Raw genomic sequence first — 24936 nt, 5'->3', positions numbered from 1 at the left:
ATTGACAAATGTAAGTTAGTGTATATATGGCCGACTGGGCTAGCCGGGTGGGTAAAGTGCCTGCCTGGAAACCCAAAGGTTGTGGATTCGAATCCCGCCTCAGGCTTGGATCAGAGTAGAAAATGCAAAAACCTTGGGAGGTGCAATATGGCCACAGAAGTTGATGCGCCAACAACAAAGAAAAAAAAAGTTGTATATATGGGTAACAGTGATCTTATAATAACATACTAATTGGGTAGTGCTGCAATCAAGATAGCGGAAAATAAAAGAGACCTAGTTGGGGGGGGGGGGGTGATTGTGTAGTCAAACACGAAGTTCTCTGAGTAGTGCAGATGGGCTGCTAGGGCAGCTCATGATATTGTATCAGATTGTATAAAGTGATGGTTAGGCCACTCCTTGAGTATTGCATACAGGTTTGGAAGTCTCATTTTAGGAAGGATGCAGATCTGTTGGAACAGGAACAGAAGCACAACAAGATTAGCATGGGGAACAAAGAGGTGCTCTTACAGGAAAGAGCTTCAGTTCTGAAAATTGCAGCATCTGGGGAATATGCACCTGTGAGGAGATTGATTAATCAGACTGTTTAAGGCTTTGAATGGATTGAGTAAACTCAATGATGAAAGAATCCTTCTTCTCACTAAAACTACACACGAGGGGTCATAAATTAAAAATTAAGGAAGGATGGTAGCAGGACTGATGTGCAGAAATTTCAGTTCAGCCAGTGGGTAGTTTGCTTTCAGCTAGTGATTGTTGAACCCAACTTCCATCTGGTGTGGTGGCAGTTTGAATAATTTCAAGGAAGAACTAGACAAATACAAATTACTAGGGTGACAGACAGACAATATGGGAAGAGATTTATTTTATTTATTATTATTATTTTTTTTTTGGCTAATGCTGCATAAGCTTGCTTTCTTGCATCATTTGGCACTTCTAATACTAATAGCAAAACCTCAATCAGATCACCTTGCAGGTGCCCAGTTTCTAGATACTGCAATTTTCAAAAATGGTCTTTCTTTGGTAAGAGTACTGTTTCGTTCCTTTCACTTGTTGCTCTTCTCAGCATCTGTTCCAAGAGATGCATATTTTTCCTAAAATGAGGCCTTTGGACCTGTATACAATATTCAAGGTTTGACCCCAACCATATCCTTACATGGTAGAATAATTATCTTCTTAGCCCTGCTGGAAAAATTCCTGTATATCACTGATAAAACCCCATGAGCTGTCCAACCAGCTGATCGACACTGCTCAGAGATTTTCATGCTGGGTCTTGTAGTACCTCGTATTATCAATATTAAACTGCAATTGCTACTTCTCAGCCTATCTGCCTAATTTTCCTAGACATTTTGCAGGGACATACCCTGTTTCATTTACCACCCTACAAACTTTTGTATCGTCTGCAAACTTAGACAGACATTAAGCCTGATGAGCCTTTGTGAATATCATTAATAAATAGTGGTGGTCACGGGCTCGAACCCCAGTCTAATCAAGAAGCGTGTGCTACACACTGCTGCTCCTGCCCACGGAGGCGCCTAAGACGTTAGAGACAAAATTTAACGGATACAGAGTTAATCATGTGTCTATGCATGCATCACTGCGCACACAACTCTGTATCTGTTAAATTTTGTCTCTAATGTCTTTATCCCATTAGAATTTGCTAATGAAGGGGCCCATTTAACCCAGAAAGCTTCATGTCATTTATTATTAAAACTTTTCTGGATTATACAGAATTCATCTATCCTTAAGTTACATACAGCTTTGGGATGCCCAAAAGAACATAATTTGACATAGAGATATATATCATTCTATCACCTCAAAAAGAGTTCATATCTGATATAACCAATAGGTACTGAATGAATGGAATAGCAACATACATCTTGCTACCTTTTGGACCTACCTATTTCTGTGAGAGCAGTTTCTCTGCATTATAAATATCAAAACAGTGCCACAGCAAATTGGCATCATATTTTGAGTTTAACATAATTCAGAAAATGGAATTTTACACTTCTTTTATTGACTGTGGTAATTTATTAGCTTAATTATATTATATTTACATATTAAACTAAAGAATCTATAGTAATGTATCTTTTGCAGCTCATTTTTCTTTGAATGACTACTCTTTTATAAGCAAAATTTTTTTTTATCATGTTATTATGAAGAAAGCGCTAATAGTTTTTTTCAGCTTACATGATGGACACTGAGAAACCAAAAAAATTTCCTTTGCAGAACTTCTTAGTTAGATGCTACCAGAGATGGGTAAGTTATTTTTTAAAACCAACTAAGTCAGCTGGCTATAAGTTTACTTAAAATATGCTTTGAAAAAAAAAAAAAAAAAAAAAGAAAGTAACTCCTTAAGTTATTTAATCAGAAGTAACTAAGTTACTTTCAGCTTGTTTTTTAGTTTCAAAACCTTACTTTAACACATATATTTCATTGCAAATGAAAGTCATCAAAACAAAGTTACGTTTTCATCCATTGCGATGAAAAAGCATTCCACTACACAACAAACTGGAAGTGGCTAGCCAAAATGGAGTAGTATAAATGATATCAAAATCTCTCTCAGACTTCCACAGTTTATACCAAGCATACAACAATATAAATTAGTCCAAATAGTAGCACATACAAAACTAAAGATTTTTTGTTAGTCTCGGATTAATTAATTTTATGAAATTGATCCCCATCTGTGATTTAAATAAGTAGAAATAAAATTAAAAATGTCTTGACCATGTTTGTCAGTGCTGTTAATGTAAACATTCAGTGGTATAGTATTCGGTTTCAAATGCATGAAGAGAATGAATATGTTGATTATTGTAAATCCTGTTGCTGTGGTATCCCACAGGGCATTTTCCTCTATGTATATTTCATGTACCTATTTTATTTTGGATCAATAAAGGAATCACAATAACAATAATTCCTTTCTTGCTCCAAATCCTTTATCGCTTTTTCAAATAATATTTAAAACAGCAATAAAAGACCAAACACTATCTAGCATAATACTCCAAATATTTCAAAATTTATTTTGCATCTCAGAAAAGTATCAGAAGATACATACCTTGGTAAGAAAATTTATTTCAAATCCTACAGCTTGTTCATTTCGAGATCCAGCATTCATATAATTACCTACAAGAAGGATTAGTTCCAGCAAACGAGTAAACTTTTTACAGTTCTTTACCTCTTCACAAGCAGCTGTGGCTGCTACAATGTCCTGTTAATACACATTTATTTACAAAACTCATTCATAAATACATAAAACAAAAAAATGAAAAATTCAACTGTAAAATTTAGTTCACCTTCATTCTGATGTTCCAAGTTATACACACAGTGTAGTATAACTTTTTTGTAGCATACAAGAATTAAAATAACTTATATTAATTTTGCCACAGATGAATACAACAATTAATTATATAGGTGTTATATAAATTTATATACAAATAACCCACATGCATAGCCATCAACTAGACTTTTTTTTTTTTTTTTAATATAAATCAAGTTTGAACTTGAAATTAAATTTTACTGACAACATAGCATTTTTTTTTTTTTTTTATTAACACAACTATGTATTTTTTAAAGTAAAATATCGTGTTCACAATAAGCAGTGTTTTTTTTTTTAATAATTTCATAAAGTAAGCGGTTGTAATAGGTGATTTTTGAAGATTATAAATACAGGGCCACATTATAAATTTATAGTGTGGCCATATATCAGTAACATTGATATATATATATATTTTTTTTTTTCCTGATTGATTAACAATTCCATGGTCATCTTAACTTGAAATTATTGTACTGTCTCAACATTTAAAATTATAAAAAAACGAAAAAAAAAAGGAACTTAAAAGCAGTTCATAATTTAAATGGTCACACTGTCATTTTTGCATCTGCAATAATTCGATAATAACATGGTGGTATATAAATGTTTATTGCTATTTTTTTTTTTTTTTTTCAACAACACAATATATGCATTACAAATTAAAATACAGGAACGTAATTTAATTCGACTTTACGTAAGTTTTTGCTGGCCAGTGCAAACTTAAAAAAAAATTGTGGAAACGTATTTTGCATCCCGTAGGAATAAATGGTGGTATCGTGAAAATATCGTAATGTGAACCCAATAACACTTTTTTTTTTTTTTTTTTTTGGCAATTCATTCCACCTTGGGAGTTAATTTTTTTCGCTATATAGCTAAGCTATTATCTCTCTACAAGGTCATATTTATAATGGAAATTGCACTACCCTTTCATCGTTATCATATGTTCCCTTCAACTTATAAGAATCAATTTTGAATGCCTTTTTGATTTTTTTCTAAGCAAGTTTCTAGAGGTCACAACCATAAAACAATAAAAACAATTTGCACTTTTGGTTTATTGGGCTTTTCTATTAGTGCACCTTATTATAAACGAGTAGTAAACTTGATCTTATTGTATTTGATGGTTTTATTGATAATCTCGATAACTGGAATTGCATGGTTTTTTACGTTATTATGACGAAATGTGTTCCCCTTCACTGAAATTTTCAATCATATAAAAAACACATTTTCAGAAACTTCTCATTTCTATTCACGTATTAAAATGAAGGGAAAGCGACCAACAAAAAGTGAAAGTGGTGTTAGTGCCAGGAAATGAAACAAAATTGATTAGAAATGAAGATGAAAATGATTAAGAAGTATGAAGCAGGACAGTCTGTCATCTATTGCAAGGGAATTAAGTCTTGCTGCTTCAACAGTGGATACTATTTTAAAGGACAGTGCACATATAAAAGAACATGTCGAAGGATCAATGCACTCAAGATCAACAGTGATCACAAAACAGTGTTCAGAACAGATGTTAATAATATGGATGGAAAATCAGATTCAGAAGCGAGTGCCCCTAAGTCTAATGACCATTCAAGCAAAAGCAACAAGTATTTACAAAGATATTAAGGATAAGTATGGTGAACCCCAAGCCAAGTTCGTGATAAGCAAAGGGTGGTTTTATAGGTTCAAGCATCGTGCTGGTTTCCAAAACATTAAAGTATGCAGTGAAGTCGCCAGTGGCAATTCTGCAGCTGCAGAGAAATTGTGATATGTTGGAAAAAATTATTGATGAAGGATGGTATTCTTCACCGCCTCTACGGAGAATCGTTTGTCTCCCATCAGAGCCATGCATGTTGAATTTCTTCTCATCTGAGAAAATAACTGGGCTTCCACTGCTCGGGAGTCCATTTCACATGTTCCTCACATGTCAAAGCTATTCAACGCAGCAAATTTTTAATGCTGACGAGACTACTTTGTATTGAAAAAAAAAAAAAAAAAAAAAAAAAAAAAAATGCCAGATGGAACATACACTGCCAAAGAGGAAAACACAATGCCAGGTTTCAAGGTGTCAAAAGATAGGGCCACTCTCTTGCTTGGGGCTAATGCAGAGGAAGATTACAGATTAAAACCACTGCTTGTGTACCATTCTGGAAATCCTAGTGCATTTAAAGGCATCAATAGAGCCACCCTACCCGTGCATTTCCGATTGAAACAAAGCATGGATAACTCTCTCTCTCTGATTCTCTATAGGAGAACTTTACAATAGTTTCCTGGCTAGCTAAGAGTTGTAATAGACCATTCTTCCAACCATTTTTTCACCACCTGTAACAAAAGTAAACACATTACTGTCGAACCTCTAATGCAGAAATGAAGTTAAAGTAACTACAGAAGTGCCTACTTAAACTTTTTGCCCGATGACAAGGAGCAGAGTCATTCTGAAAGATGCAGTTACTCGGCAGGTTGAAATGGTCTCTAATGGTTGGCAGCAATTTGCCTTCCAATATAGCCAGGTATCCATTGGCATTTATGGAATCTTTTTATAAACTGTAGGTGACCTACTCTGCCATATGAAATGCACCCCATACCATCTGGCTGGTAGGGAATTTCACTGTAGACACCATACAGTCTGGATGGTATTCTTCACCGCCTCTATGGAGAATCGTTTGTCTCCCATCAGAGCCATGCAGGTTGAATTTCTTCTCATCCGAGAAAATAACTGGGCTTACACTGCTCGGGAGTCCATTTGACATGTTCCTCGCACCAAATTAATAGGACCTTTTTCATTTTTTTGTGTGAGGAGGGGCTTCTTCTTAGGATAACAGGATACAAGTCCATTTTTGAAGAGGTATCTTCTGATTATTATTGCACTTGCTGCTACTACTCCTATATGTTCTTCCCATTCTTGAGTTTGGAAGAAATCTACTCACTGCCGGCCGATTACAAGTCACTCTATAAGCAATACAATGGGAAGAACATCCTTCCTCACACAAGCAACAATAGCACTCTTTCTCTGTGCCATCAACTGCACATAACTCGCCATACTGACACAAGCAAGAAATGACTAACTCTTGCAGAGCATATTTATATAGCTGAAAGTAACAGCTGATACAATATTACGTCATCTACGTGTGTCAATGTTATCTGATGCGATCTGTAAGAAATATCGCCATATACTTATGTTATTCGGATGACAATTACAATTTTAAAGAGTGATGCACTTTCTTTGAACACCAACATATACAGGGTGATTCACTACCAGTGCAACAAACTTGGAGGTGTAGGGGGCACAAAGACAAATCGGAATCACATAACATTGCAGGGTCCGAAATGCCTTCGTCATGTGGTAGAGGACGTTGAACGGGAGGTTGTGTGAACAGCGATTTCGCTGGAAGTCAGCATTTGTGAACCAGTTCCCGAGGCAGTAGGATGGACGAGTATTCAAACGTTGAACTGGCCGACATGCACCTCGCGTATGGAGCTGCGGACTGTAATAGGCATGCCGCTCTGCACTTGTACCAGGAACGTTTAACGCACAAGTGTGCTCCTCATCATACGATTTTCGCACATGTGCACAGGTTACGTGAGACTGGTTGTTTCACCGAGAGGTACCATGAATCGAGAGCGAAAGACGAGGACGCCAGACAATGAGGAGAATGTCCTACGTCTTGCAGAAGGCAATCCGAGTACTCAAGCAATAGGCCAACAATTGGGTATTTCCCAATCCACTGTATGGAGGATACTGTCAACAAACCAAATGAGTTCATACCATCTGCAATGCGTCCAATCATTGGAGCCTGCAGATTATCCACTCCGGAGGACTTTTGCTACTTGGTTTCTTCAACAGAAACAGTTCGCAAATGCCGACTTCAGCGGGATCGCTGTTCATGCGACCTCCTGTTCAACATCCTCTACCGCATGACGAAGGCATTTCGGACCCTGCAATGCTATGTGATTCCAATTCATCTTTGTGACCCCTACACCTCCTGCAAGTTTGTCGCACTGGTAGTGAATCACCCTGTATACAAGAAATCGACCTGCATGATCAGCACAGCTTGAGAGTTGGTAGCCATACATTGGGGTAAATTAATGAATAAAATTATTAGAGATAACCATAAAACATGTAGACACTGCTGCAAGATAAAGCAAAGATATTGCTAAATGTGGGCAGTCATAAGTTAATGAATAATTAAACTTATGGTGGATTTGAAATCAGATTGATGAATAAAACATTATCATAAAATATATGCATATTTATTTATTTATTTAAAAGATATATATATATATACACACACACACACATAATAAAATTTGACAAAATAAACAACTGAATGAAATCTGGAAGAAAAGTAAATTTGCCAAAAAACTGTAAAAATGTTCAATGATATCAGAAATCTGGGACAAAGCAGAGATGTTACTTTGCTATTGCCATAAACAGCTCTCTCCCTCTCTCTCTCTCTCTCTCTCTCTCTCTCTCTCTCTCTCTCTCTCCCCCTCCCTCCCTCTCTCTCTCTCCCCCTCCCTCCCTCCCTCCCTCTCTCTCTCTCTCTCTCTCTCCACAATGTTTCTAAATTTTTATTGCATTCAATTATATCAACAATCACATTAATCTCTCTTAAAACAACACTTACTGGTTTTATATCCTGCACCATTTCAGAAAATTTCATTTTAAAACTTATGGACTTTAACCGTGGCACTAATCTCTTTATGCTACCAACCTGGAAATAACAGAATTAAATATTATAAATTGGCATTTTTACAAGCCATTCTAACTAAATCACAACTGGAAGTGAATAAATAAAAGTCACTCTTAAATATACGCAGTAAATTTATACCATGGTGCAATTACTACTATCATTTTTCTTTGGTGTTAATTCAGCGTGTCTTGCCTTTGTAACAGTGTGTAAGCTTTCAAGATGAACCTTTGCCCATTATTCAAGTTCTATAGAGAAACAACTGTGACTGAAAAATATTTTTCAGTTGTTTCTACTGAGAAACAACTGAAAAATATTTAAATACTTTAATTAATTAAATAAAATAATATTAATTAAATATTTAAAAAGTCATCAGCAATGTTCAGCTTCAAGAAGAAAAACAAGCCAGCTCGAGACCTTACCTCAGTATTAAATAAGATGCCAAATAAACCCTTCATCCAACAGCATTAGCAATGAATAAGAACAATACTAATTTCAAAGTTGGCAAAGCCTTGTTTAAAGACAGTATTCTGTTTTTCTTAATCTGAGATTCCTTCTGTAAAATTCGGAATATAAGGAATTGAATAAAATGTCCATATATTATTCATTTTCTTTATGCTACTGCCTCATGCGATATGAACATTTTTCACCAAGTGCATAAAGCTATACATATAGTTTTATTCCAAATATATTATACTTAGCCTTTTGATATATCTGCTGGTAGCAACACTTCTCAAAAAATAACAAATAAATTCCTGTTGAATCCTTATTTCAAGTTGAAAAACATCACAAATTGGAGCAGTGTGGCATTGGAGGCAAATTGCTGCTATGGATAAAGGGATGTGGGAGAAGACAGAGTGGTAATCAATGGACACCGCTCTTCGTGGATTAATGTTATTAGTGGAGTCCCTCAGGGTTCAGTGTTGGGTCCATTGTTGTTTTCTGTATTTATAAATGATATTGATGATGGTGTATCAGGTTTAATGTCCAAGTTTGCAGACAATACAAAGGTTGGCAGGGTTGTTAATGAGACTAATGACAGTGCACTGCTGCAACAGGATCTAGAAAAGTTGAGCAGATGGGCTGAGAGGTGGCAAATGAAGTTTAACATTGACAAATGTAAAGTACTACATAAGGGAAGCAGTAATCCCAGAGTAATGTATCAATTCTGTGGTACTGCACTGACAGTGGTAGAGAATGAAAAGGACCTGGGGGTAATTGTGCAGGTAGATATGAAGTTTTCTGAGCAGTGCAGATGGTCTGCAAGAGTAGCTCATGGTGTATATCTTGTCAATGATATACAGGAATTTTTCTAGCAGGGATAAGGAGGTGATTATCCCCTTGTATAAGGCAACTGTATACAGGTCTGGAGGCCTCATTTTAAGAAGGATGTAGAGCTGTTGGAACGAGTACAGAGAAGGGCAACAAGATTACTGAACAGAACTAGGTTGCTCTTAAGAAGAAAGGCTCAAGTTTTGCAAATTACAGTGTCTGGAGGCTAGGCACCTGCGAGGTGATCTGATTGAGGTGTATAAAGTCTTGAATGGTTTGAGCATGCTCAATGCTGATGGGATTCTTTCTCTTTCTCAGAATAATTGCCTGAGAGGGCATAAATTCAAATTGAGGAAAGATGGTTGTAGGATAGATGTGCGGAAGTTTGCCTTTAGCCAGCGGGTGGTTGATTGCTGGAACAAACTTCCATCTGTCGTTGTAGAAGTGATAGCTTAAATAGATTCAAGGCAGAACTTGACAAACATTTGGAACAAGGGGATGGATGAAATAAGTTTTTTTTTTTTTTTTTTTTTTTTCCTTCTTGGCTGATGCTACATAAGCTTGCTTTCTTGCATCATGTGCCCTTGCTAATACTAATTATCTCTTGATAATCAGCTTACAAAAATTGATAATCACCAAGATTAGATTTACTGACTTTCTTTTGCAGCTATCAACAATCTTCCTTTAATTATAAAACATATTTTTAGCAGAAACAGCTAATTCCATTGACAGCTCTATACTTGTTTCACTCTGAAAAACTTTTTCAACAGATAAGTTTGCAAACACATTTGTTACATTAACAAGGTCGCACATTTCTCCATCACAGTAACCGTATTAGTACCATACCAGCCAGTCTAATATTAAAGTGGCATGTTGTGAAAGCATATTTCTCTCTGGTTATAAGTGCATGATATCTCTATAGTGGAATTATTACAGAAATAAAGGATTAGATATCTTCTCTTAAAGCAGTAGGTATTCATAATTATCATGTTTTAATTATATAAAGTTACTTTATAACCTTTATATACCAAGGTTACCATTCTCCTTTCTAACATTTCAGTTTATGATGTATACTAACAATAGCGCATACCAATGTTATGCCTTTCAGCTTTGAAAAGAAGAAATTATTGTTACGAAATATTATTATGGTTAATTCACAATTAACTAGGGAATACATTTTACTACACCTTATACATTACAAATATACAAAAAATTCTGCATAAAATATAGTTAAATCCGGCAGATAATTAAATGTGAACAAATAATATGCTGGAGAGTACCATCTTTATAAATTTAAATTTCACTTGGTGTAAGAATATATAATTTTCATTATACACATCATTGCTTATAGAACTGGTAAATCAATCCATCATAGTCACTATTTTTATCACATGAAGCAAACAGCATTCATATAGATAAGAGAGCACAGATTTTTTTAAAAGACAAAAACCATGCACACCCTCTTGCATATATAAAAAAAAAAAAAACTGGATTGAACAAGCAGTCAATTTCTCTACTGTTTAATAAGCATGGCCTAGTTCCTCTGAAGAACTTACCAGAAATTCTCTACATAAAAGGCAAAAGAATGTATTATAGTATATTATAATTTGTAAAAGAATTTTACCTCAATATGATACATAGAACACTTCTATATGATACTCTCCAGAAATTAAAACGACAATGAAAAAAAAAAAAAAAAAAAACACAACCGAAAATCTTATATTACAGAAGTGTTCTACGTACCATATTGAGGTAAACTTCTCTTATTCTTTTACAAATACTGATATCAGCGTATTGAGCATTATAGTTCTTGTTCATACTATCTAGTATATTATAATATAAATTACACAAAAGTGAAAGAATACTCAATATGGCAGAAGTTTCTTTTTTTGAAAAAGAAATCATAGGAATATCTCATTTTCTTTTCCAGGTGGTAGAAACAAGAGGAAATAGATTTAAAGAATAGTTGTAGACTGGATATAAGAAAATTCTTTTAGCCATTTAGCACAAAAACTTACTACCTAATCTTGCAGTGAAAAGATTAATTTTTTCCATAAGAACAGCAAAACAAAAAAAAAAAAAAAAAAAGTCCAGCTAAATCAAAATTATCACTTCCACTCTTTCACAGTAACTTTACACTGCTTACTTCTACCTCCACCTTTAGCAGAAGGAATGGATGCTATGTTTATTTATTTAATAGTTCAGTTCTGCCTAAAATATTCATACTTACAGAAAATAAAGCAATAAAAACAAAATGCAGCCAGAAATTGTAAAAAAAGTTGTTTATAATAGTGCAAAAAAATGACTTTTCACTTTGAAAAGAAATACACTAAGTACTGTACATGATCAAAGATTTTTTTCGGATTCAGCAATCACGATTCAGTAATTTATTTGGCCTACCTTTCTCTTCTACTTCATCTTCTTGAAGTTCCAGTGTTGCAATGAAGCTAGCCTTTTACTGCAGTTAAAAAAAAAAAACAAAAAAACACCTATATTCCAACCTGTATTCTTCACAATGTTGTACTCTTCCCACCAGCAGAAAGTAATGTTCCAGCAGCACCTTAAATTTCACCAGACTGTTAACCTCAATCATTTTCAGGAAGGCAGTTTATTCCAGTGGTTGACAACACATTGACCAAATATAAGCTCAATAATGTCAGATCTATTATCTTTCCCAACAGTTTATATTTATGCCTTCTGATTTTTGAGCCCCATTTGAATTTTCTCTGCTCACCCCCCTCTCAATGCCTTATACACCACAATCAGATCCCCCTGATATGTGTCTCCAAGACATGTAACCTACACCTTTGAAGACTCTCTTCATATGACCACCCCTTTGTCATTCTCACCAGACAATTTATCCATCTTTGGACTCAGTCAAGAAGGCCAGTCGATTTCCCCTTAAATGCAACCTTCAAAACCTGAGCACAATACTGAAATGTGGTTTCATCACTGACTTGTATAATGGAACTATAATGTACTTCTTTTTAGATGGAAAGGTTTGGTAAATCATTGATAAGAAAAAGTGCGCCTGGCTGCCTGCTCACAACCTTCATAGCTGATTGCATCAAAACTTGATTTCTTTCTTCATTTACACCTTTTAACTCTACTTCACCTAGTGTATAAGTTATTCTTGGGTTATTTCTCAAACATAGAATTCTCAAAACAAATGTTAATCAGAATGTGACTCTGTGAAGGGCCTGCATGGCCCTGTCAAAAGTAATACTGATATTCATACCTTGTATTCTGTGCAACCTGAAGCATAGCAATCCTCTCAAAAATTTTCCCAAAGACTGGCAAAAGGGTGGTCGTCTTCTGATTTTTCACATCTGTCATGAATAACTGTCAGTAGTGCTTTGTAGCAGAGTAGGGGAAGACCTTGCCATTAGACATTTATTAAATGAGATTTACAGGGCCTAGTGTTTCATTTTGTGTAATTTATTTTTAAAACTATTTCTTTTTTAATATTTTATTCACTTGGATATTTATTATTTTTTCAATTGCAACACTTGTTTCCTCGTGGGTGATTCTGGTTTTCTCAATAATGCGTAATTTTTGTTAATTTCTTGGTACCTTTCTGTTTCATTCTTCCTATTGTCGCTGGCAATTTTTCTATTGAGGTTTTTTTCTACAGAACTTTCTCAGCTGATGAGCTCTGGAAAAGTTGAACTCTACTCTTGATGACATATTGATAAAATAACTCAAGATGATTCAAAAAATTCACTCCAACAGCTTAAGATACCAGGCCATGTTTCCCGATCAATGAATGGTAAGTTGAAATCACTCATAACAAGTCACTCAAACTTACTGTCCAATTAAGTTGCATATAGAGAGACTAATCATATTCACTGCTACTGTATGGTCTATAGTTCATACTCATTCTCAACTTTCTAGCACCCTAGGTGTAAATATATCAAAAAATAGCTGTGACATGTTCAATAAATTTTACTGGGCATACTCAAAACATTTAAGAAAACATTTTGGAACCAAAAGGGGATGATAACTGAATCATTTGAACAAAGCAGTAGGGGAAACACAGCAAGTAGGTCTGAAATTCATACAGATAGTTATTTTAAACTGAAACAATTTTTATCATCTAGAATTGTTATTCTTGTGAATAATCAAATAGCTAATACTGAATTACATAATAAAAATTGAGAAAAATAGGAATATAATGAAAGGTTAATAAACACTGTGTTACTTAGAAAAGCAATAACTGTCTTCTAGAGATAAAGAAAATATGCAAGTAATCTGTTAGAAGGCATTCTGGAAAGCTTCCAGCTGCTTCAGAATATGATACCCTATTAAAAAAACAACACTTGTAATCTTCAAGTTTTTCCCACTACTTCAGTAAGCATAGAAAATGATTCAATTAATTTTATCAGATGTGCTTAGAGATGAAATTACAAAATATGAAAAACATTTTGTGGTAATCAAATAATGAAACTTCAGATATCAGTAATAAATCAAAGCGTGCGTTTGCCGGTTACAGAAATTTTCAATACCTGAGAACAAGGTTGTAAAAAGGTTTTTCAGATCAGATAATAGCAATGCCAATTGCTATTATCTGATCCCTCTTCATTCAGGTAGAACAAATGATCAAAAATTAAAATGTGAAAATAAACTATTAATTGCTTATATAGAATGGGGTGGCGGGTGGACTTCAACATACGTTTTTAGAAAAGTATATCAAACTAATGTAACCCAAATGAAATCTTATGAGGGATCATCAAAAAGTTCGTACCCTTACCTAGAAATAATACAAAGGGTACTAGGAAAGTTTTGCAATACAGCTTTATTTAATTTTTTCAAAGTAATTTCCTCTACATTCAATACACCTCTTCATCATCCGAAACCAATCTTTAAACCAGTTCTGCCAAGTTTCACTAGGGAGTAAAGCACACTCGTTGTCCCAAGCCCGTAGAAGGTCCTCATCACTGGAAAACCGCCTCCCTTTTAGCTTCATTTTCACATGCGGGAACAGTACAAAGTCGCAGGGAGCAAGGTCTGGACTGTAGGGAGGGTGCTCGAGAAGTTTCAGTCCTGTCGTGGTCAAATATTCGGTGCAGGCTTTGGCGCGGTGAGCTGGAGCATTATCGTGATGGAGGTACCAGGTGTCCATTCTTGACTTTAGGCAGGCATTGTTCAGTATACCACTTAGCTGTGACTGTCTTCTGCGTGTCCAAAACGACACGTTCCACAATTCCACTCGATTTGAAAAATACAGCTATCATTTTCTTCTTTACAGATCGGGATTTTCTGACAATTACGGGTGTGTCGTCATCATCAAAGACCCAAACTTTGTTTTGAGCCTTGGTCGGCAGATCATAATAGTACAGCCAAGTCTCGTCACCTGTCACGATGTTGTTGGAATGCTGGTTCACATACCGAGATTGTCCCTTATCAAACTTTTTTAACATCTCCCGGCACCAAGTCACACGTCGTGTCATCTGCTCTTCAGTCAGTTGATGCGGCACCCAGAGAGAACAAAGTTTCTTCATGTGCAAATGATCTTGCAGAATCGAACGAATTGCTGGTGCATTTAGGCCCAAAGTATCCACTATCTGTTGGTAGGTCACTCGCCTGTTTTCGTCAAGCATTTTCCTCACAGCAGTAACGTTTTCCTCCGTAACTGACGTTCGTGGCCTTCCCGGCCTCTCAGAATCCTCCAGAGTGAAATTTCCCCTTTGGAATTCTCTATACCACCTGAATATCGTTGTACGATGTCGACAATCATCATCTAGTGCAAGAGTCATTTCTTCTAAGCACTGGTCTATGGTTAAACCACACACGAAATTATACCGCAAAACTGTCCTCATCTCATTTCGTGACCACGATGCCATCGCAAGCACTTTACACTCTCACTACTAATGAATAACTGAGCCCATCGACTTGGCACAGCGGCTACTATGCACGTATGAACATGTCTCAACATGAAGCAACAAGCAGCTTCCTGTGATTCATTGTTGCGTCATATTGCAAAACTTTCCTAGTACCCTTTGTAACAGCCCTAGAAAGGTGAAATTTCACATGAACTTTAATCCTTTTCTATGTACTCTCCATGTAGAGTAACACATTTCTCCCATCTATGGATCAATTGTTTAATGCCTTGACCATAGAAGTCCACACTTTTTGCTTGAAACCACGATCCCACTTCATTAATGACTTCCTGAGATGAATCAAAGCAACATCCACACAATGATTTCTTCATTTCTCAAAACAAGAAGTCTGACGGTGGTAACTCAGGAGAATAGGATGGGTGTTGTTGTAGTTTGAAGCTGCATTGAACAACAAAGATGGTGGTGGCAACATCAATGTGAGCCAGTACATTGTCTGACAGAAGACAGACATCTTTTGTTAGTAGCATTCCACACCTTTTCACCTTTAAAGCATTACTTAACTTTTTCAAAAGATTTCTGTAGTATTCTCCGGTAAGTGTGGAACCACTTTGAACCACAAGGTAGGTAATCTGTCAGGATAACCAGTTTCTGTCCCAAAACACAGACATCACCTTCTTTGCAGTGGAGTGGTTTTTGCCTTTTTGGGAGGGGGGGTACTTCTGCTGCTTTGATTTTTCTTTAGTCTCCAGATCATATTGATACGCCCAGGATTCGTCATTTGTCACTAACCGATCAAAAAAGTTCTCAACATCTGCATTACAAAAATCCAACTGTTGGCGAGAACATTGCTTCAGCAAAGATGTCAGCAATCTTGGAACCCATTGTGTGGAGACATTAGACACATGCAGATGGTTAGGTAAAATGCTGTGGGCAGATCCATAACTAATTACTACTGCAGTTGTGACGAAATTAATTGTCACACGTCTGCCACTCAGCAACAGCAGCTCAACCTTCAAAATGGTCTCGTCTGTGGATGTTGATGGCCTTCCGTCTCTTGGCTTGTCAAAGACACTTGTACGACCGCACTGGAACTCCTGTTTCCACTTTTTTACAGTGTTATAGGATGGACAATTCTGCCCATACACAACTTTCATTTCTTCGTCAATTTCCTGAGCTTTCTTGCCCCCGAATGCAGGAACTTGATCACTGCTCAATACTCCACTTTGTCAACCATAGTGTTCTTCCTCATATTCCGGGCTGCATCTCTGGTGTACGATTATCTACAGAAATGAAATTTCACCTGTTAGTTATTGAATATCTACCCCATCAGGGGTAAAGGGAAGGGTTTTTGTTTTCGTAAAGGTGACTACAGTGGTCTCAAACAGTTTTTAAATTCTATACAGTGGGAGCAACAACAAATTCTAAATGAGAAGGAAGTAATCATTCAAGGAGATAATCTTGGAAGCTACTAGGTTTCTTGTTCCAACTAAGAAATACTGTTCTAGGTTCAGGTCCAAATGGATGTCAGATGAACTAATGAAACCTGTGGCAGAAAACGAAAATGCATGGGATGCATGTAAATTTTCAGGAGACACAGAAGACTATGGTAGATAAGTTAGTCTGTAATCAAGTCAAGAAGGCGGTTACACGCAAGCGAAGGCAGATTATGAGAAATCTTTGGCAAAGGATGCAAAGACTTCTATAGTTATATAAACTCTAAAAGGTAGGGAATGAATCAGATTGGTCCACTTGATATCCCTGGCACCACCATGCCGTGACGGGACTAATTGTATGTCTATCATTGCTGCAATTAAAGATTCTATTCTATCAACAGTTTGACTGTAGATGATCACATAGCTGCCAAACTAAACGAGTACAGGAATCCCTCAATTAGAGCGATTAATCGGTTCCGCAAAAATGGTGCATTATGCGAAATCGCGCTAATCGAAGTTAATAATCAATACAAAATAGCCTAATTTGTTCCAAGACTTTCAAATATACCAATCAATATTTTTTAAAAATACGTTTTTTTATGGCAGTTTAATGTACAGTAGTATAAAAGCAAAGGATAATTATAAATATTTGCAGTACAGTAATTAAAAGCTTATTGAAATTAAAAAATTGCAATATATAACTCACTTTATTTCTTTGTAAAATATTTCAAAAGGCTGGTTTGCACAGACTTTTCTTTCTTCTTTTCATCATAAATTTGCTTGTATGGATACACATCTTTTTCAATGTTCCTGCGAATTTGCATACTGTGCTCGATATCTGGGTCTGCATCCATGATTAGTTGTTTGAAATTTTCAGCGGCGCGAAATATTCCTTCAAGTTCTTTTAATTTAATGTCAACTTCTTTTCTTGAACATTTTCTTCCTTGCAAATTTCCACGAGGAAATTTGCAAATTTCCATCAATATTAAGAAGGTCAGAATCAATTAATTGTTCTGAATGTGATTCCAGTAATACTGTTGCACATGGACTACTATTGTACAAATTGGAGCAGTATGACATTAAGGGCAAGTTGCTACAGTGGATAAAATGATGGTTGAGTGGGAGAAGACAGCAAGTGGTAATCAATGGACACTGCTCTTTGTGGACTAATGTTATTAGTGGTGTCCCCCAGGGTTCGATGTTGGGCCTATTGTTGTTTTGTATGTTTATCAATGATATTGATTAAGGTATATCAGGCTTAATGTCAAAATGTGTAAAGAACCACTGCATGATCATCTAGACAAGACTGCTGTTTTTTTAGATATAAATTAATAATTAATTCCATTGATGATATAAAGGTTGGCAGGATTATTAATAACAGTAATGACATATGCTGCTACAACAGGATCTGGAAGTCGGACAGATTGGCTGAGAAGTGGCAACTGAAGTTTAACATTGAGAAATGCAAAGTACTGCATATGGGTAGCAGTAACTCCAGAGAAATGTACAAACTGGGTGGTGTTACACTCAGGATAGTGGGAGAATGAAAGAGACCTGGTGGTAATTGTGCAGTCAGACATGTTTTCTGAGCAATGCAGACAGAGTAGGTCATAGAGTTTGTCAAAGATACACAGGAAATTTGCTAGCAGGCATAAGCAGATGACTATCCTCTTGTATGAGGCAATGGTCAGGCCACACCTTGAATACTGCATACAGGTCTGGAAGCCTCATTTTAGGAAGGATGTAGAGTTGCTAGAACGAGCAAAGAGAAGGGCAACAAGATGAGGGGAACAAAGGGGTGTTCTTAAGAAGAAAGGCTTAAATTCTGAAAGTTGCAGTGTCTGGAGACTAAGCACCTGCAAGGTGATTTGATTGAGGTGTATAAGGCCTTGTGGATTGAGCAGGCTCAATGCTGATGGGATTCTTCCTCAGATTACAAACATGAAAGTGCACAAACTGAAATTGAGGAACGACAGTTGTTGAATAGATGTGCAGAAATTTGCCTCTAGCCAGTAGGTAGGTGATTGCTAGAACAAACTTCTGTCACTGTGGAAGTTGGTAGCTTAAATAAATTCAAGGAAGAACTGGACAAATGTTTGGAGTGAATGGATGGGTGAAATGAGTTTTTTTTGGCTGATGCTGTATAAGCTTGCTTTCTTGCATCATATGCCTCTACTAATGCCAATGTAGACAACATATTAAAAACGGCATCTTCCTACTGATGTTGTATCTAGGTCACGGGAAGTAACTTTTTGATACCCCCCCTCATATGTCTAATAATGGAATTAATTAATAATTAATTCCATTGAGTGACCATCCATTTTCTGTGTTAAGACAAATCCACATTTATTTCTGCTCCACCAAAACTCAGGACAGGATGAGCAGTTAAGCATTTTTCCTAGCTTATTTCCTTAAGCCTAATTTCACAAATCATGAGAAAGAAGTTTATCTTTGTTATCTTCCAACTGTTATTAAAATCAAAGGGAAGTAAGTAAAGTACAAAGGTAACTGCATACTATAACCTGAGGTACATGCTGGTATTTGTTTATTTTATTAAATCGCAACAGAATTTTTATTAAAAATCCAGAAGAAATAAGTATTACAAAACGTGAATGGATATTATTTTGTGAGGTTAAAACAATTACTTTTATGTAGTATTAGTTAATTAATCAGTGATTATTCATAACAAGATAATTAGTTATTTATTTTTCATTTTCTATTAATCACAGAAAAAGGAAAAAATTCTACTAATATAAGAAATTAAAATCAAATGTGTCTCAAATGTAATGCAATGCATACATTGTCTAACTTGTTATAACTATAATTTGTTTTACAAATCCCAGCATAACAGTTAAAAATTGATGCACCATATTGTACAAATTGGGTATATTTATTTGGGTAAGCCATGCTGCAAAAAATTTCCTCAATATGCACTGCAGAATCCCTCAAGTCTAGAATTAACTGATGAGGCTCTCATCATATAATTGTTCCTGTTGTGACTAGGCAAAATTACAACCAAAAAACCATTCTGCACAGCATTTTTCATGACCAAACTCAGGATTTGGTCATGAAATGACCAAATCCTGAGTTGGTTTCTCCTTTATTGTCATTAGTTGCACATGGATTATAACGCTCTATTACACTTAAACTGACAATTGTTTATTAACATTATCAATTTTTGCAGAAGGTAGACATAACCTGGTTCAGTTTCATATGTTTTTATTACAGAACATGTTTCCCTAAAATTACTTCATTTGGAACTAAAGCAATCTGCACCTGGTTATTTATCCTTGAAGTCACATCTTTCAAGGGAGCATCACCTAGCATATTGCTGGACACTTGAGTAATGGTCAAACCACCAGATTTGTTTCTTTCTAAGGCATCTACTTTCTTTTTTAGAGACTTGATGTCATCTAGTGGTATGAGAAGTTTGAACACTAGTTCATGCACTCCTACATCTAGCACAAAAAAATGCATTACCATTAGATACAGAAGAACTTTATATACATAACACAGTGAGCCCAAAAAATTGTATATTACGCGAGGATCTCACAGGTGAATCACTGATGACAATTCTGCATGAGCCACACCATCCTGGTCATGCTATTTACCACATCAAGTGGAACCATATTAATCCTATATAAAATTAAACTGAATTTACAACAATATTACAATATATTCAATAAATCTAAAAAAAATAAATATCAGTTTATTGAATATAGTATAATAAGGAACAAGCAATAATCATACAGGATTATTGAAAAGAAAAACATTTGCAGAACAAGAGAAGTAAAACTAATATTCCTAATTAAGCATATTTGCAAAGACTAAGTAATGAGTGGGCTGATAGGAAAGTAGCATATTTATAATATGATTCTGAAATTTTGTATAATCAAAAAAATGGGATGGATCTAAGTTGTGAGCCTTAATGTAAACTGAAGGTTAAGGAAAAAAATCTGAAAAGGAAATGTACTCTGTTTGAAAAAAGAACAAGAGAAGCTGTTAAGTTAGTTTTTTTTGGGTTTTTGTGTGATATGTGATTTTGTACCAGATGGAAGGGAGAGTCCAATAATTACAATACTCAAAAAAGTCATAGGGCTTCCTTGCACTATATGGCTAATACTAGTATAATATATGTATAACCTATGTGATATAAATAAAAAATAACATTAATAATACATTTTGCCAAAAGCAGCCAGACTTGAATTGTATTGCCTTTAGAATTGGTAAATGCATTCGAGATTAACCCCTTTGACAAAAAAGTATTCAGAAAAGAGTAAAAATTATTAGATAGGACAGCAACAGCCCAAATTTCACACCTATAGAACACAGAAGGGGAGAGGAGAAGGCAAAACAGTGATATTTCATTAAAATGCCCTTTTCAGAAAGTTTTGAGTCTTGGGAGAGAAGACATTTTTCTAAAACACAGATCTTTAGATTTTGTGATTTTAATAGTAATTTTGAATCTAAACAGATGATTCTTATAGACACAGATGTCCACAAATGATGTCTATCAATAAATGAAGGCAGTTAAGTTTTTTTTTTTTTTTTACAATGTTACACAAGCTGATAGGGATTAATACATAGGCAAAAAGAAAGTTTATTTTTTCAAACTGAAGAGAATTATGTAGAAGACTATATATGAAACTGCTTCACTTGATGATCAACAAATAACTCAGATTTTTATATCATTAGTTATGGAAATCAGATAGGCATTCAAACAACGAGTGGGTATATTAGGGGCAACCAAGCAGTTGTTTGTTATTTTTGGTTTTTAGGAGCATTAGCAACTAAGGCCATATTGCTCCGTGAATATGCGGTGGACATTCCCTGACCTTTCCGCATCCTCCGTATTTGGTGGTGACGGGCTTGAACCCCGGTCTAATCAAGAAGCGTGTGCAACGCACTGCTGCTCCTTCGCACCTGGCTACAGAGGCACGGGGAACCAAGCAGAAAGTAGAATTTAGTTGTACTAAGTTCTATGAAGGAAGCAGACTGAACAGATAGATGAGTTTCCATTTAAGTGACAACTCATCCACTCAGTCCATGTCCTTGTTTCCTCGCATAATATACAATACCAATTTCATCTTCCTAGGTTTCTTCATAATACATTTGTATATACATAATTATTATTACACATTGTATAATAATGTTATACACATTATATAAACAATTTATATAATACACTTTGCATATATGAATTCAACCTATAAAAGTGTAAATTCACTAGTTGTTCTAGTTTTCTTGCTCATAAATTCTCTTCTCTATATATCAAAACAACAAATTCAAAACATTGATACTATAATGACCTAAATATTATGGCAACTGGCTGTTTCTCCAACTCTTTATGAAATTAAGTTCCATATAGAAATTTAAATCAATAATAATATTGTAGCAGAATTAAGTGCAATGTTATTCTACTAATATGATTAATGTAATCAATTGGACACTTTCAACGAATAATACCTTTAGCCTTTTATTTTTCGATTTAGGAAATTTTTTAAAGATTGGCTAATGATATAATAAAATCTATATCACAAAAATGAATCCTATATCTTACTGTAATAGCAAACTGTTCGGCTTCAGCAAGTTCATCAAACTGATCTTTAAACTGTTCAAGTCTGTTAAGCTGTTCTGGTTCTGGCATGTAACGTGTAAGCTGCTGTGTCATTGCATCTGTGAGGCGGTCTTCATCCACTCTGAGGATGTAATCCTTCATCTCTGCAGCAGACATTTTCAGTGACCCTAAAAGAATCACTACCAAAAAAAAAAAAAAAAAAAAAAATTTATATTTCAAAGACATATTAATATGCATCTAAGACATATTTGAATTTGTACTGCTCTACATGATAAATTTATGTTCAAATTATTATAACCACAGTAATGATTCTTGCTCCCACCCCAACCCCTTCTTGGGTGAAGAGTAGGGCGATACTAAACTAAAATAAGCTGTAAAAACTCTCAAAACAGTAAATTGGTGCTTTTACTCAGGATGTGGTATAACTTTGCCAATATAGATCAAAATTTTTTTCACCAAGGTTATATCTTATTTTAGTTTGCATCTGGGTACCTTCTGTGGTATACCATCTAGTGGTACAGAAAATTTCTCAGAGATGGGGTTTTACCATGGGTAGAATAACTAACAGTGGTTTTCCCCATGTAGAAAAGTGTGAATAATTAAAAGAATAAAATTATTCATTCTTAAAAGAATGAATAATTTTATGCATTCACATGAAAATCTGGTGTCCAAGAAGTAAGTACATTGATATTTAAGTACAAGTTGACTTTGAGAGTAAGTTGTCCCTTGTTTTGAGCCTTGGGAAGGCAAAAAGTGTACTAGCCCATGTATATGTCAATATTATAAAATGCATCCCTTGAGGGAACAGTCAATGCTACCCAATTTTCTGTACTTCAGCATAACTAAATGGGCAAAGTGTGAAAACTATTTGATCCCAAACAAAGGCACTTTAATTTCAATTTCTGACTATTGCACAATAACAAATGCAAGCACTATAAAAGTTCATTAAGGCAAAACTGCCACCTGGATTTGTTTTTTTTTTTTTTTCTTAACACAGTGCAATAAAACTTAGTAGCAATTAGATATGTAATAATACCTTCGATATCAATAGATAGCTTTGTTATACAGCAGGCCCCCGTTATAACGCGGTTTGCTTTACGCTGATTCGCTATAACGCTGTTCTTATATTATAACCCGTATCTGACTATAACGCTGTCACAGATCACTATAACGCTCTTTTACAGATTACATTTTTGACATACTTAACGAAATCGTTTCATTTGATGGAGTTGATAGCTTGAAAATGAATAGCAAAACAGCATTAAAACGTTTCCCACGCCGACTTGAGGAATTTTCCCACGCTCAGTGAAATTTTCTCGCACGCTAATTTAATTGCAGTACAGTGACTTGTTACGTAGTTCCGAGATCAACATTTTAAAAAATTATCAAATATATTGCTTGTAATATTTGGGTTATATGCATTTATCCGAAGTCTAGTCATCACTCAGTACAGTATTAGACATCGTGCGTAACGGAAAGTTCACTTGAACATTGTATCATAATTAATTCGACCAACGCGGTTATATTTTCGAAGAGCTAATAATGACCGACAGGAATGAAAAAGCAACAACGTCTGGGCGCAGTACGAAGACTATAAATGTAAGAAAAAGACTGAATTTGAAAATTAAATTAGACGTTTTGAAGCGAATTGATTCCGGTCAACGACAAGCGGATGTGTGCCATAATTTAGGACTTGCAAGTTTAACTGTAAGAACAATCATAAAAAATTAATTTTATCAGCGGCAAAGATAGCTGTTCCACTGCAAGCAACTAGGACTAGGCCGGCTATTAGGATTGAAATGGAAAGACTAATTTTATTGAAGATAATATTCCAATGCAGAAGTCAGTTAAGTTAAATATTTAAAAAAAAAAAAAAAAAAAAAAAAAAAGAGAGAGAGAGAGAGAGAGAAAAAAAAAAAAAAAAAAATGTGAAGCCATTTAAAACTGGTAAGGGCTGGTAGAATATATTTAAAATCCAGGGAGAAGCCGCTAGTGCAGATCAAGGAGCCGAAACTTTCAAAAAAGAACTTGTTAAAATTATTGAAGAGGGGTATTATGTGTTATACTTCTCAACAAGTTTTTAACATAGATGAAGCGGGACTTTTGTGGAAACGAATGCCTAAAAGAAGTTTCATATTGAAAGAACAAAAAATATGCCAAATTTCAAAGCGGCGAAGGATCAGTTGACTTTATTGTTGGGTGGTAACGCTGCGGGCCATTTAAAATTAATACCCCTTTTAGTTTATTTGGAAGAGGGCCAAAGTTCAACTCAAAATCCACACATTTTTCATGATAAATTCATCCATTAAATTAAATCAATTAAATTCATTATTTTAATTGGAATTTTAAGTTTACTTTTGATACGCAAGTAGTTACCACATAATTATACGTATGTAATGCAGAATATTTTATATGTGCAAATATTTGAATATTAAATATTTTGACCGACATTTGTGCATCTTTTCATTACCGTTTATTGTTGATTAGGAAATATCCTATGGCACCGACCGCAGCTCACTAATACATATGTTACCTTATGGGAAAGCGGCGCTCGCTTAGCGCGGATTCACTTAGCGCTCTGTTTTTCCGGAACGAATGATCAGCGTTAAGCGGGGGTCACCTGTATATTAAAATTGGATTTTACAGAAATTAATTATTGTGAAAGTGTAAAATATTAAGTTTATTAACCTTGTTGATCAAAGAAAACTTCCAGACCTTAGTGTTTTACTTGCTTTATATTAACATTAATCCCCTCACCCAGATTAAATAGGAAAACTAAACTATTAACTTTTTTTTATATTTTCAGTTTATCAATTAAAGTTGAATTTACTTGAAA

At 35.1% G+C, this 24936-nt stretch overlaps 1 protein-coding gene across 1 annotated transcript in view; it reads right to left on the bottom strand.

The window, feature by feature from the left end:
• Window positions 1–24936, bottom strand: part of LOC150078004 (protein diaphanous-like) — a 278573-nt gene that overhangs the window by 53468 nt on the left and 200169 nt on the right. The window contains 3 exon segments of the mRNA XM_090384426.1: window positions 3050–3202; window positions 7915–8001; window positions 22083–22279. Coding sequence (XP_090240552.1) covers window positions 3050–3202; window positions 7915–8001; window positions 22083–22279 — 437 coding nt within the window.

The sequence above is a fragment of the Mastigoproctus giganteus genome, chromosome 11 (assembly GCF_048544385.1).
Source record: "Mastigoproctus giganteus isolate SK-2022 chromosome 11, ASM4854438v1, whole genome shotgun sequence".
In the NCBI taxonomy this organism is placed as follows: domain Eukaryota; kingdom Metazoa; phylum Arthropoda; class Arachnida; order Uropygi; family Thelyphonidae; genus Mastigoproctus; species Mastigoproctus giganteus.
The sequence above is the reverse complement of the archived record's forward strand: the minus strand, read 5'-3'. Positions and strand labels throughout refer to the sequence as shown.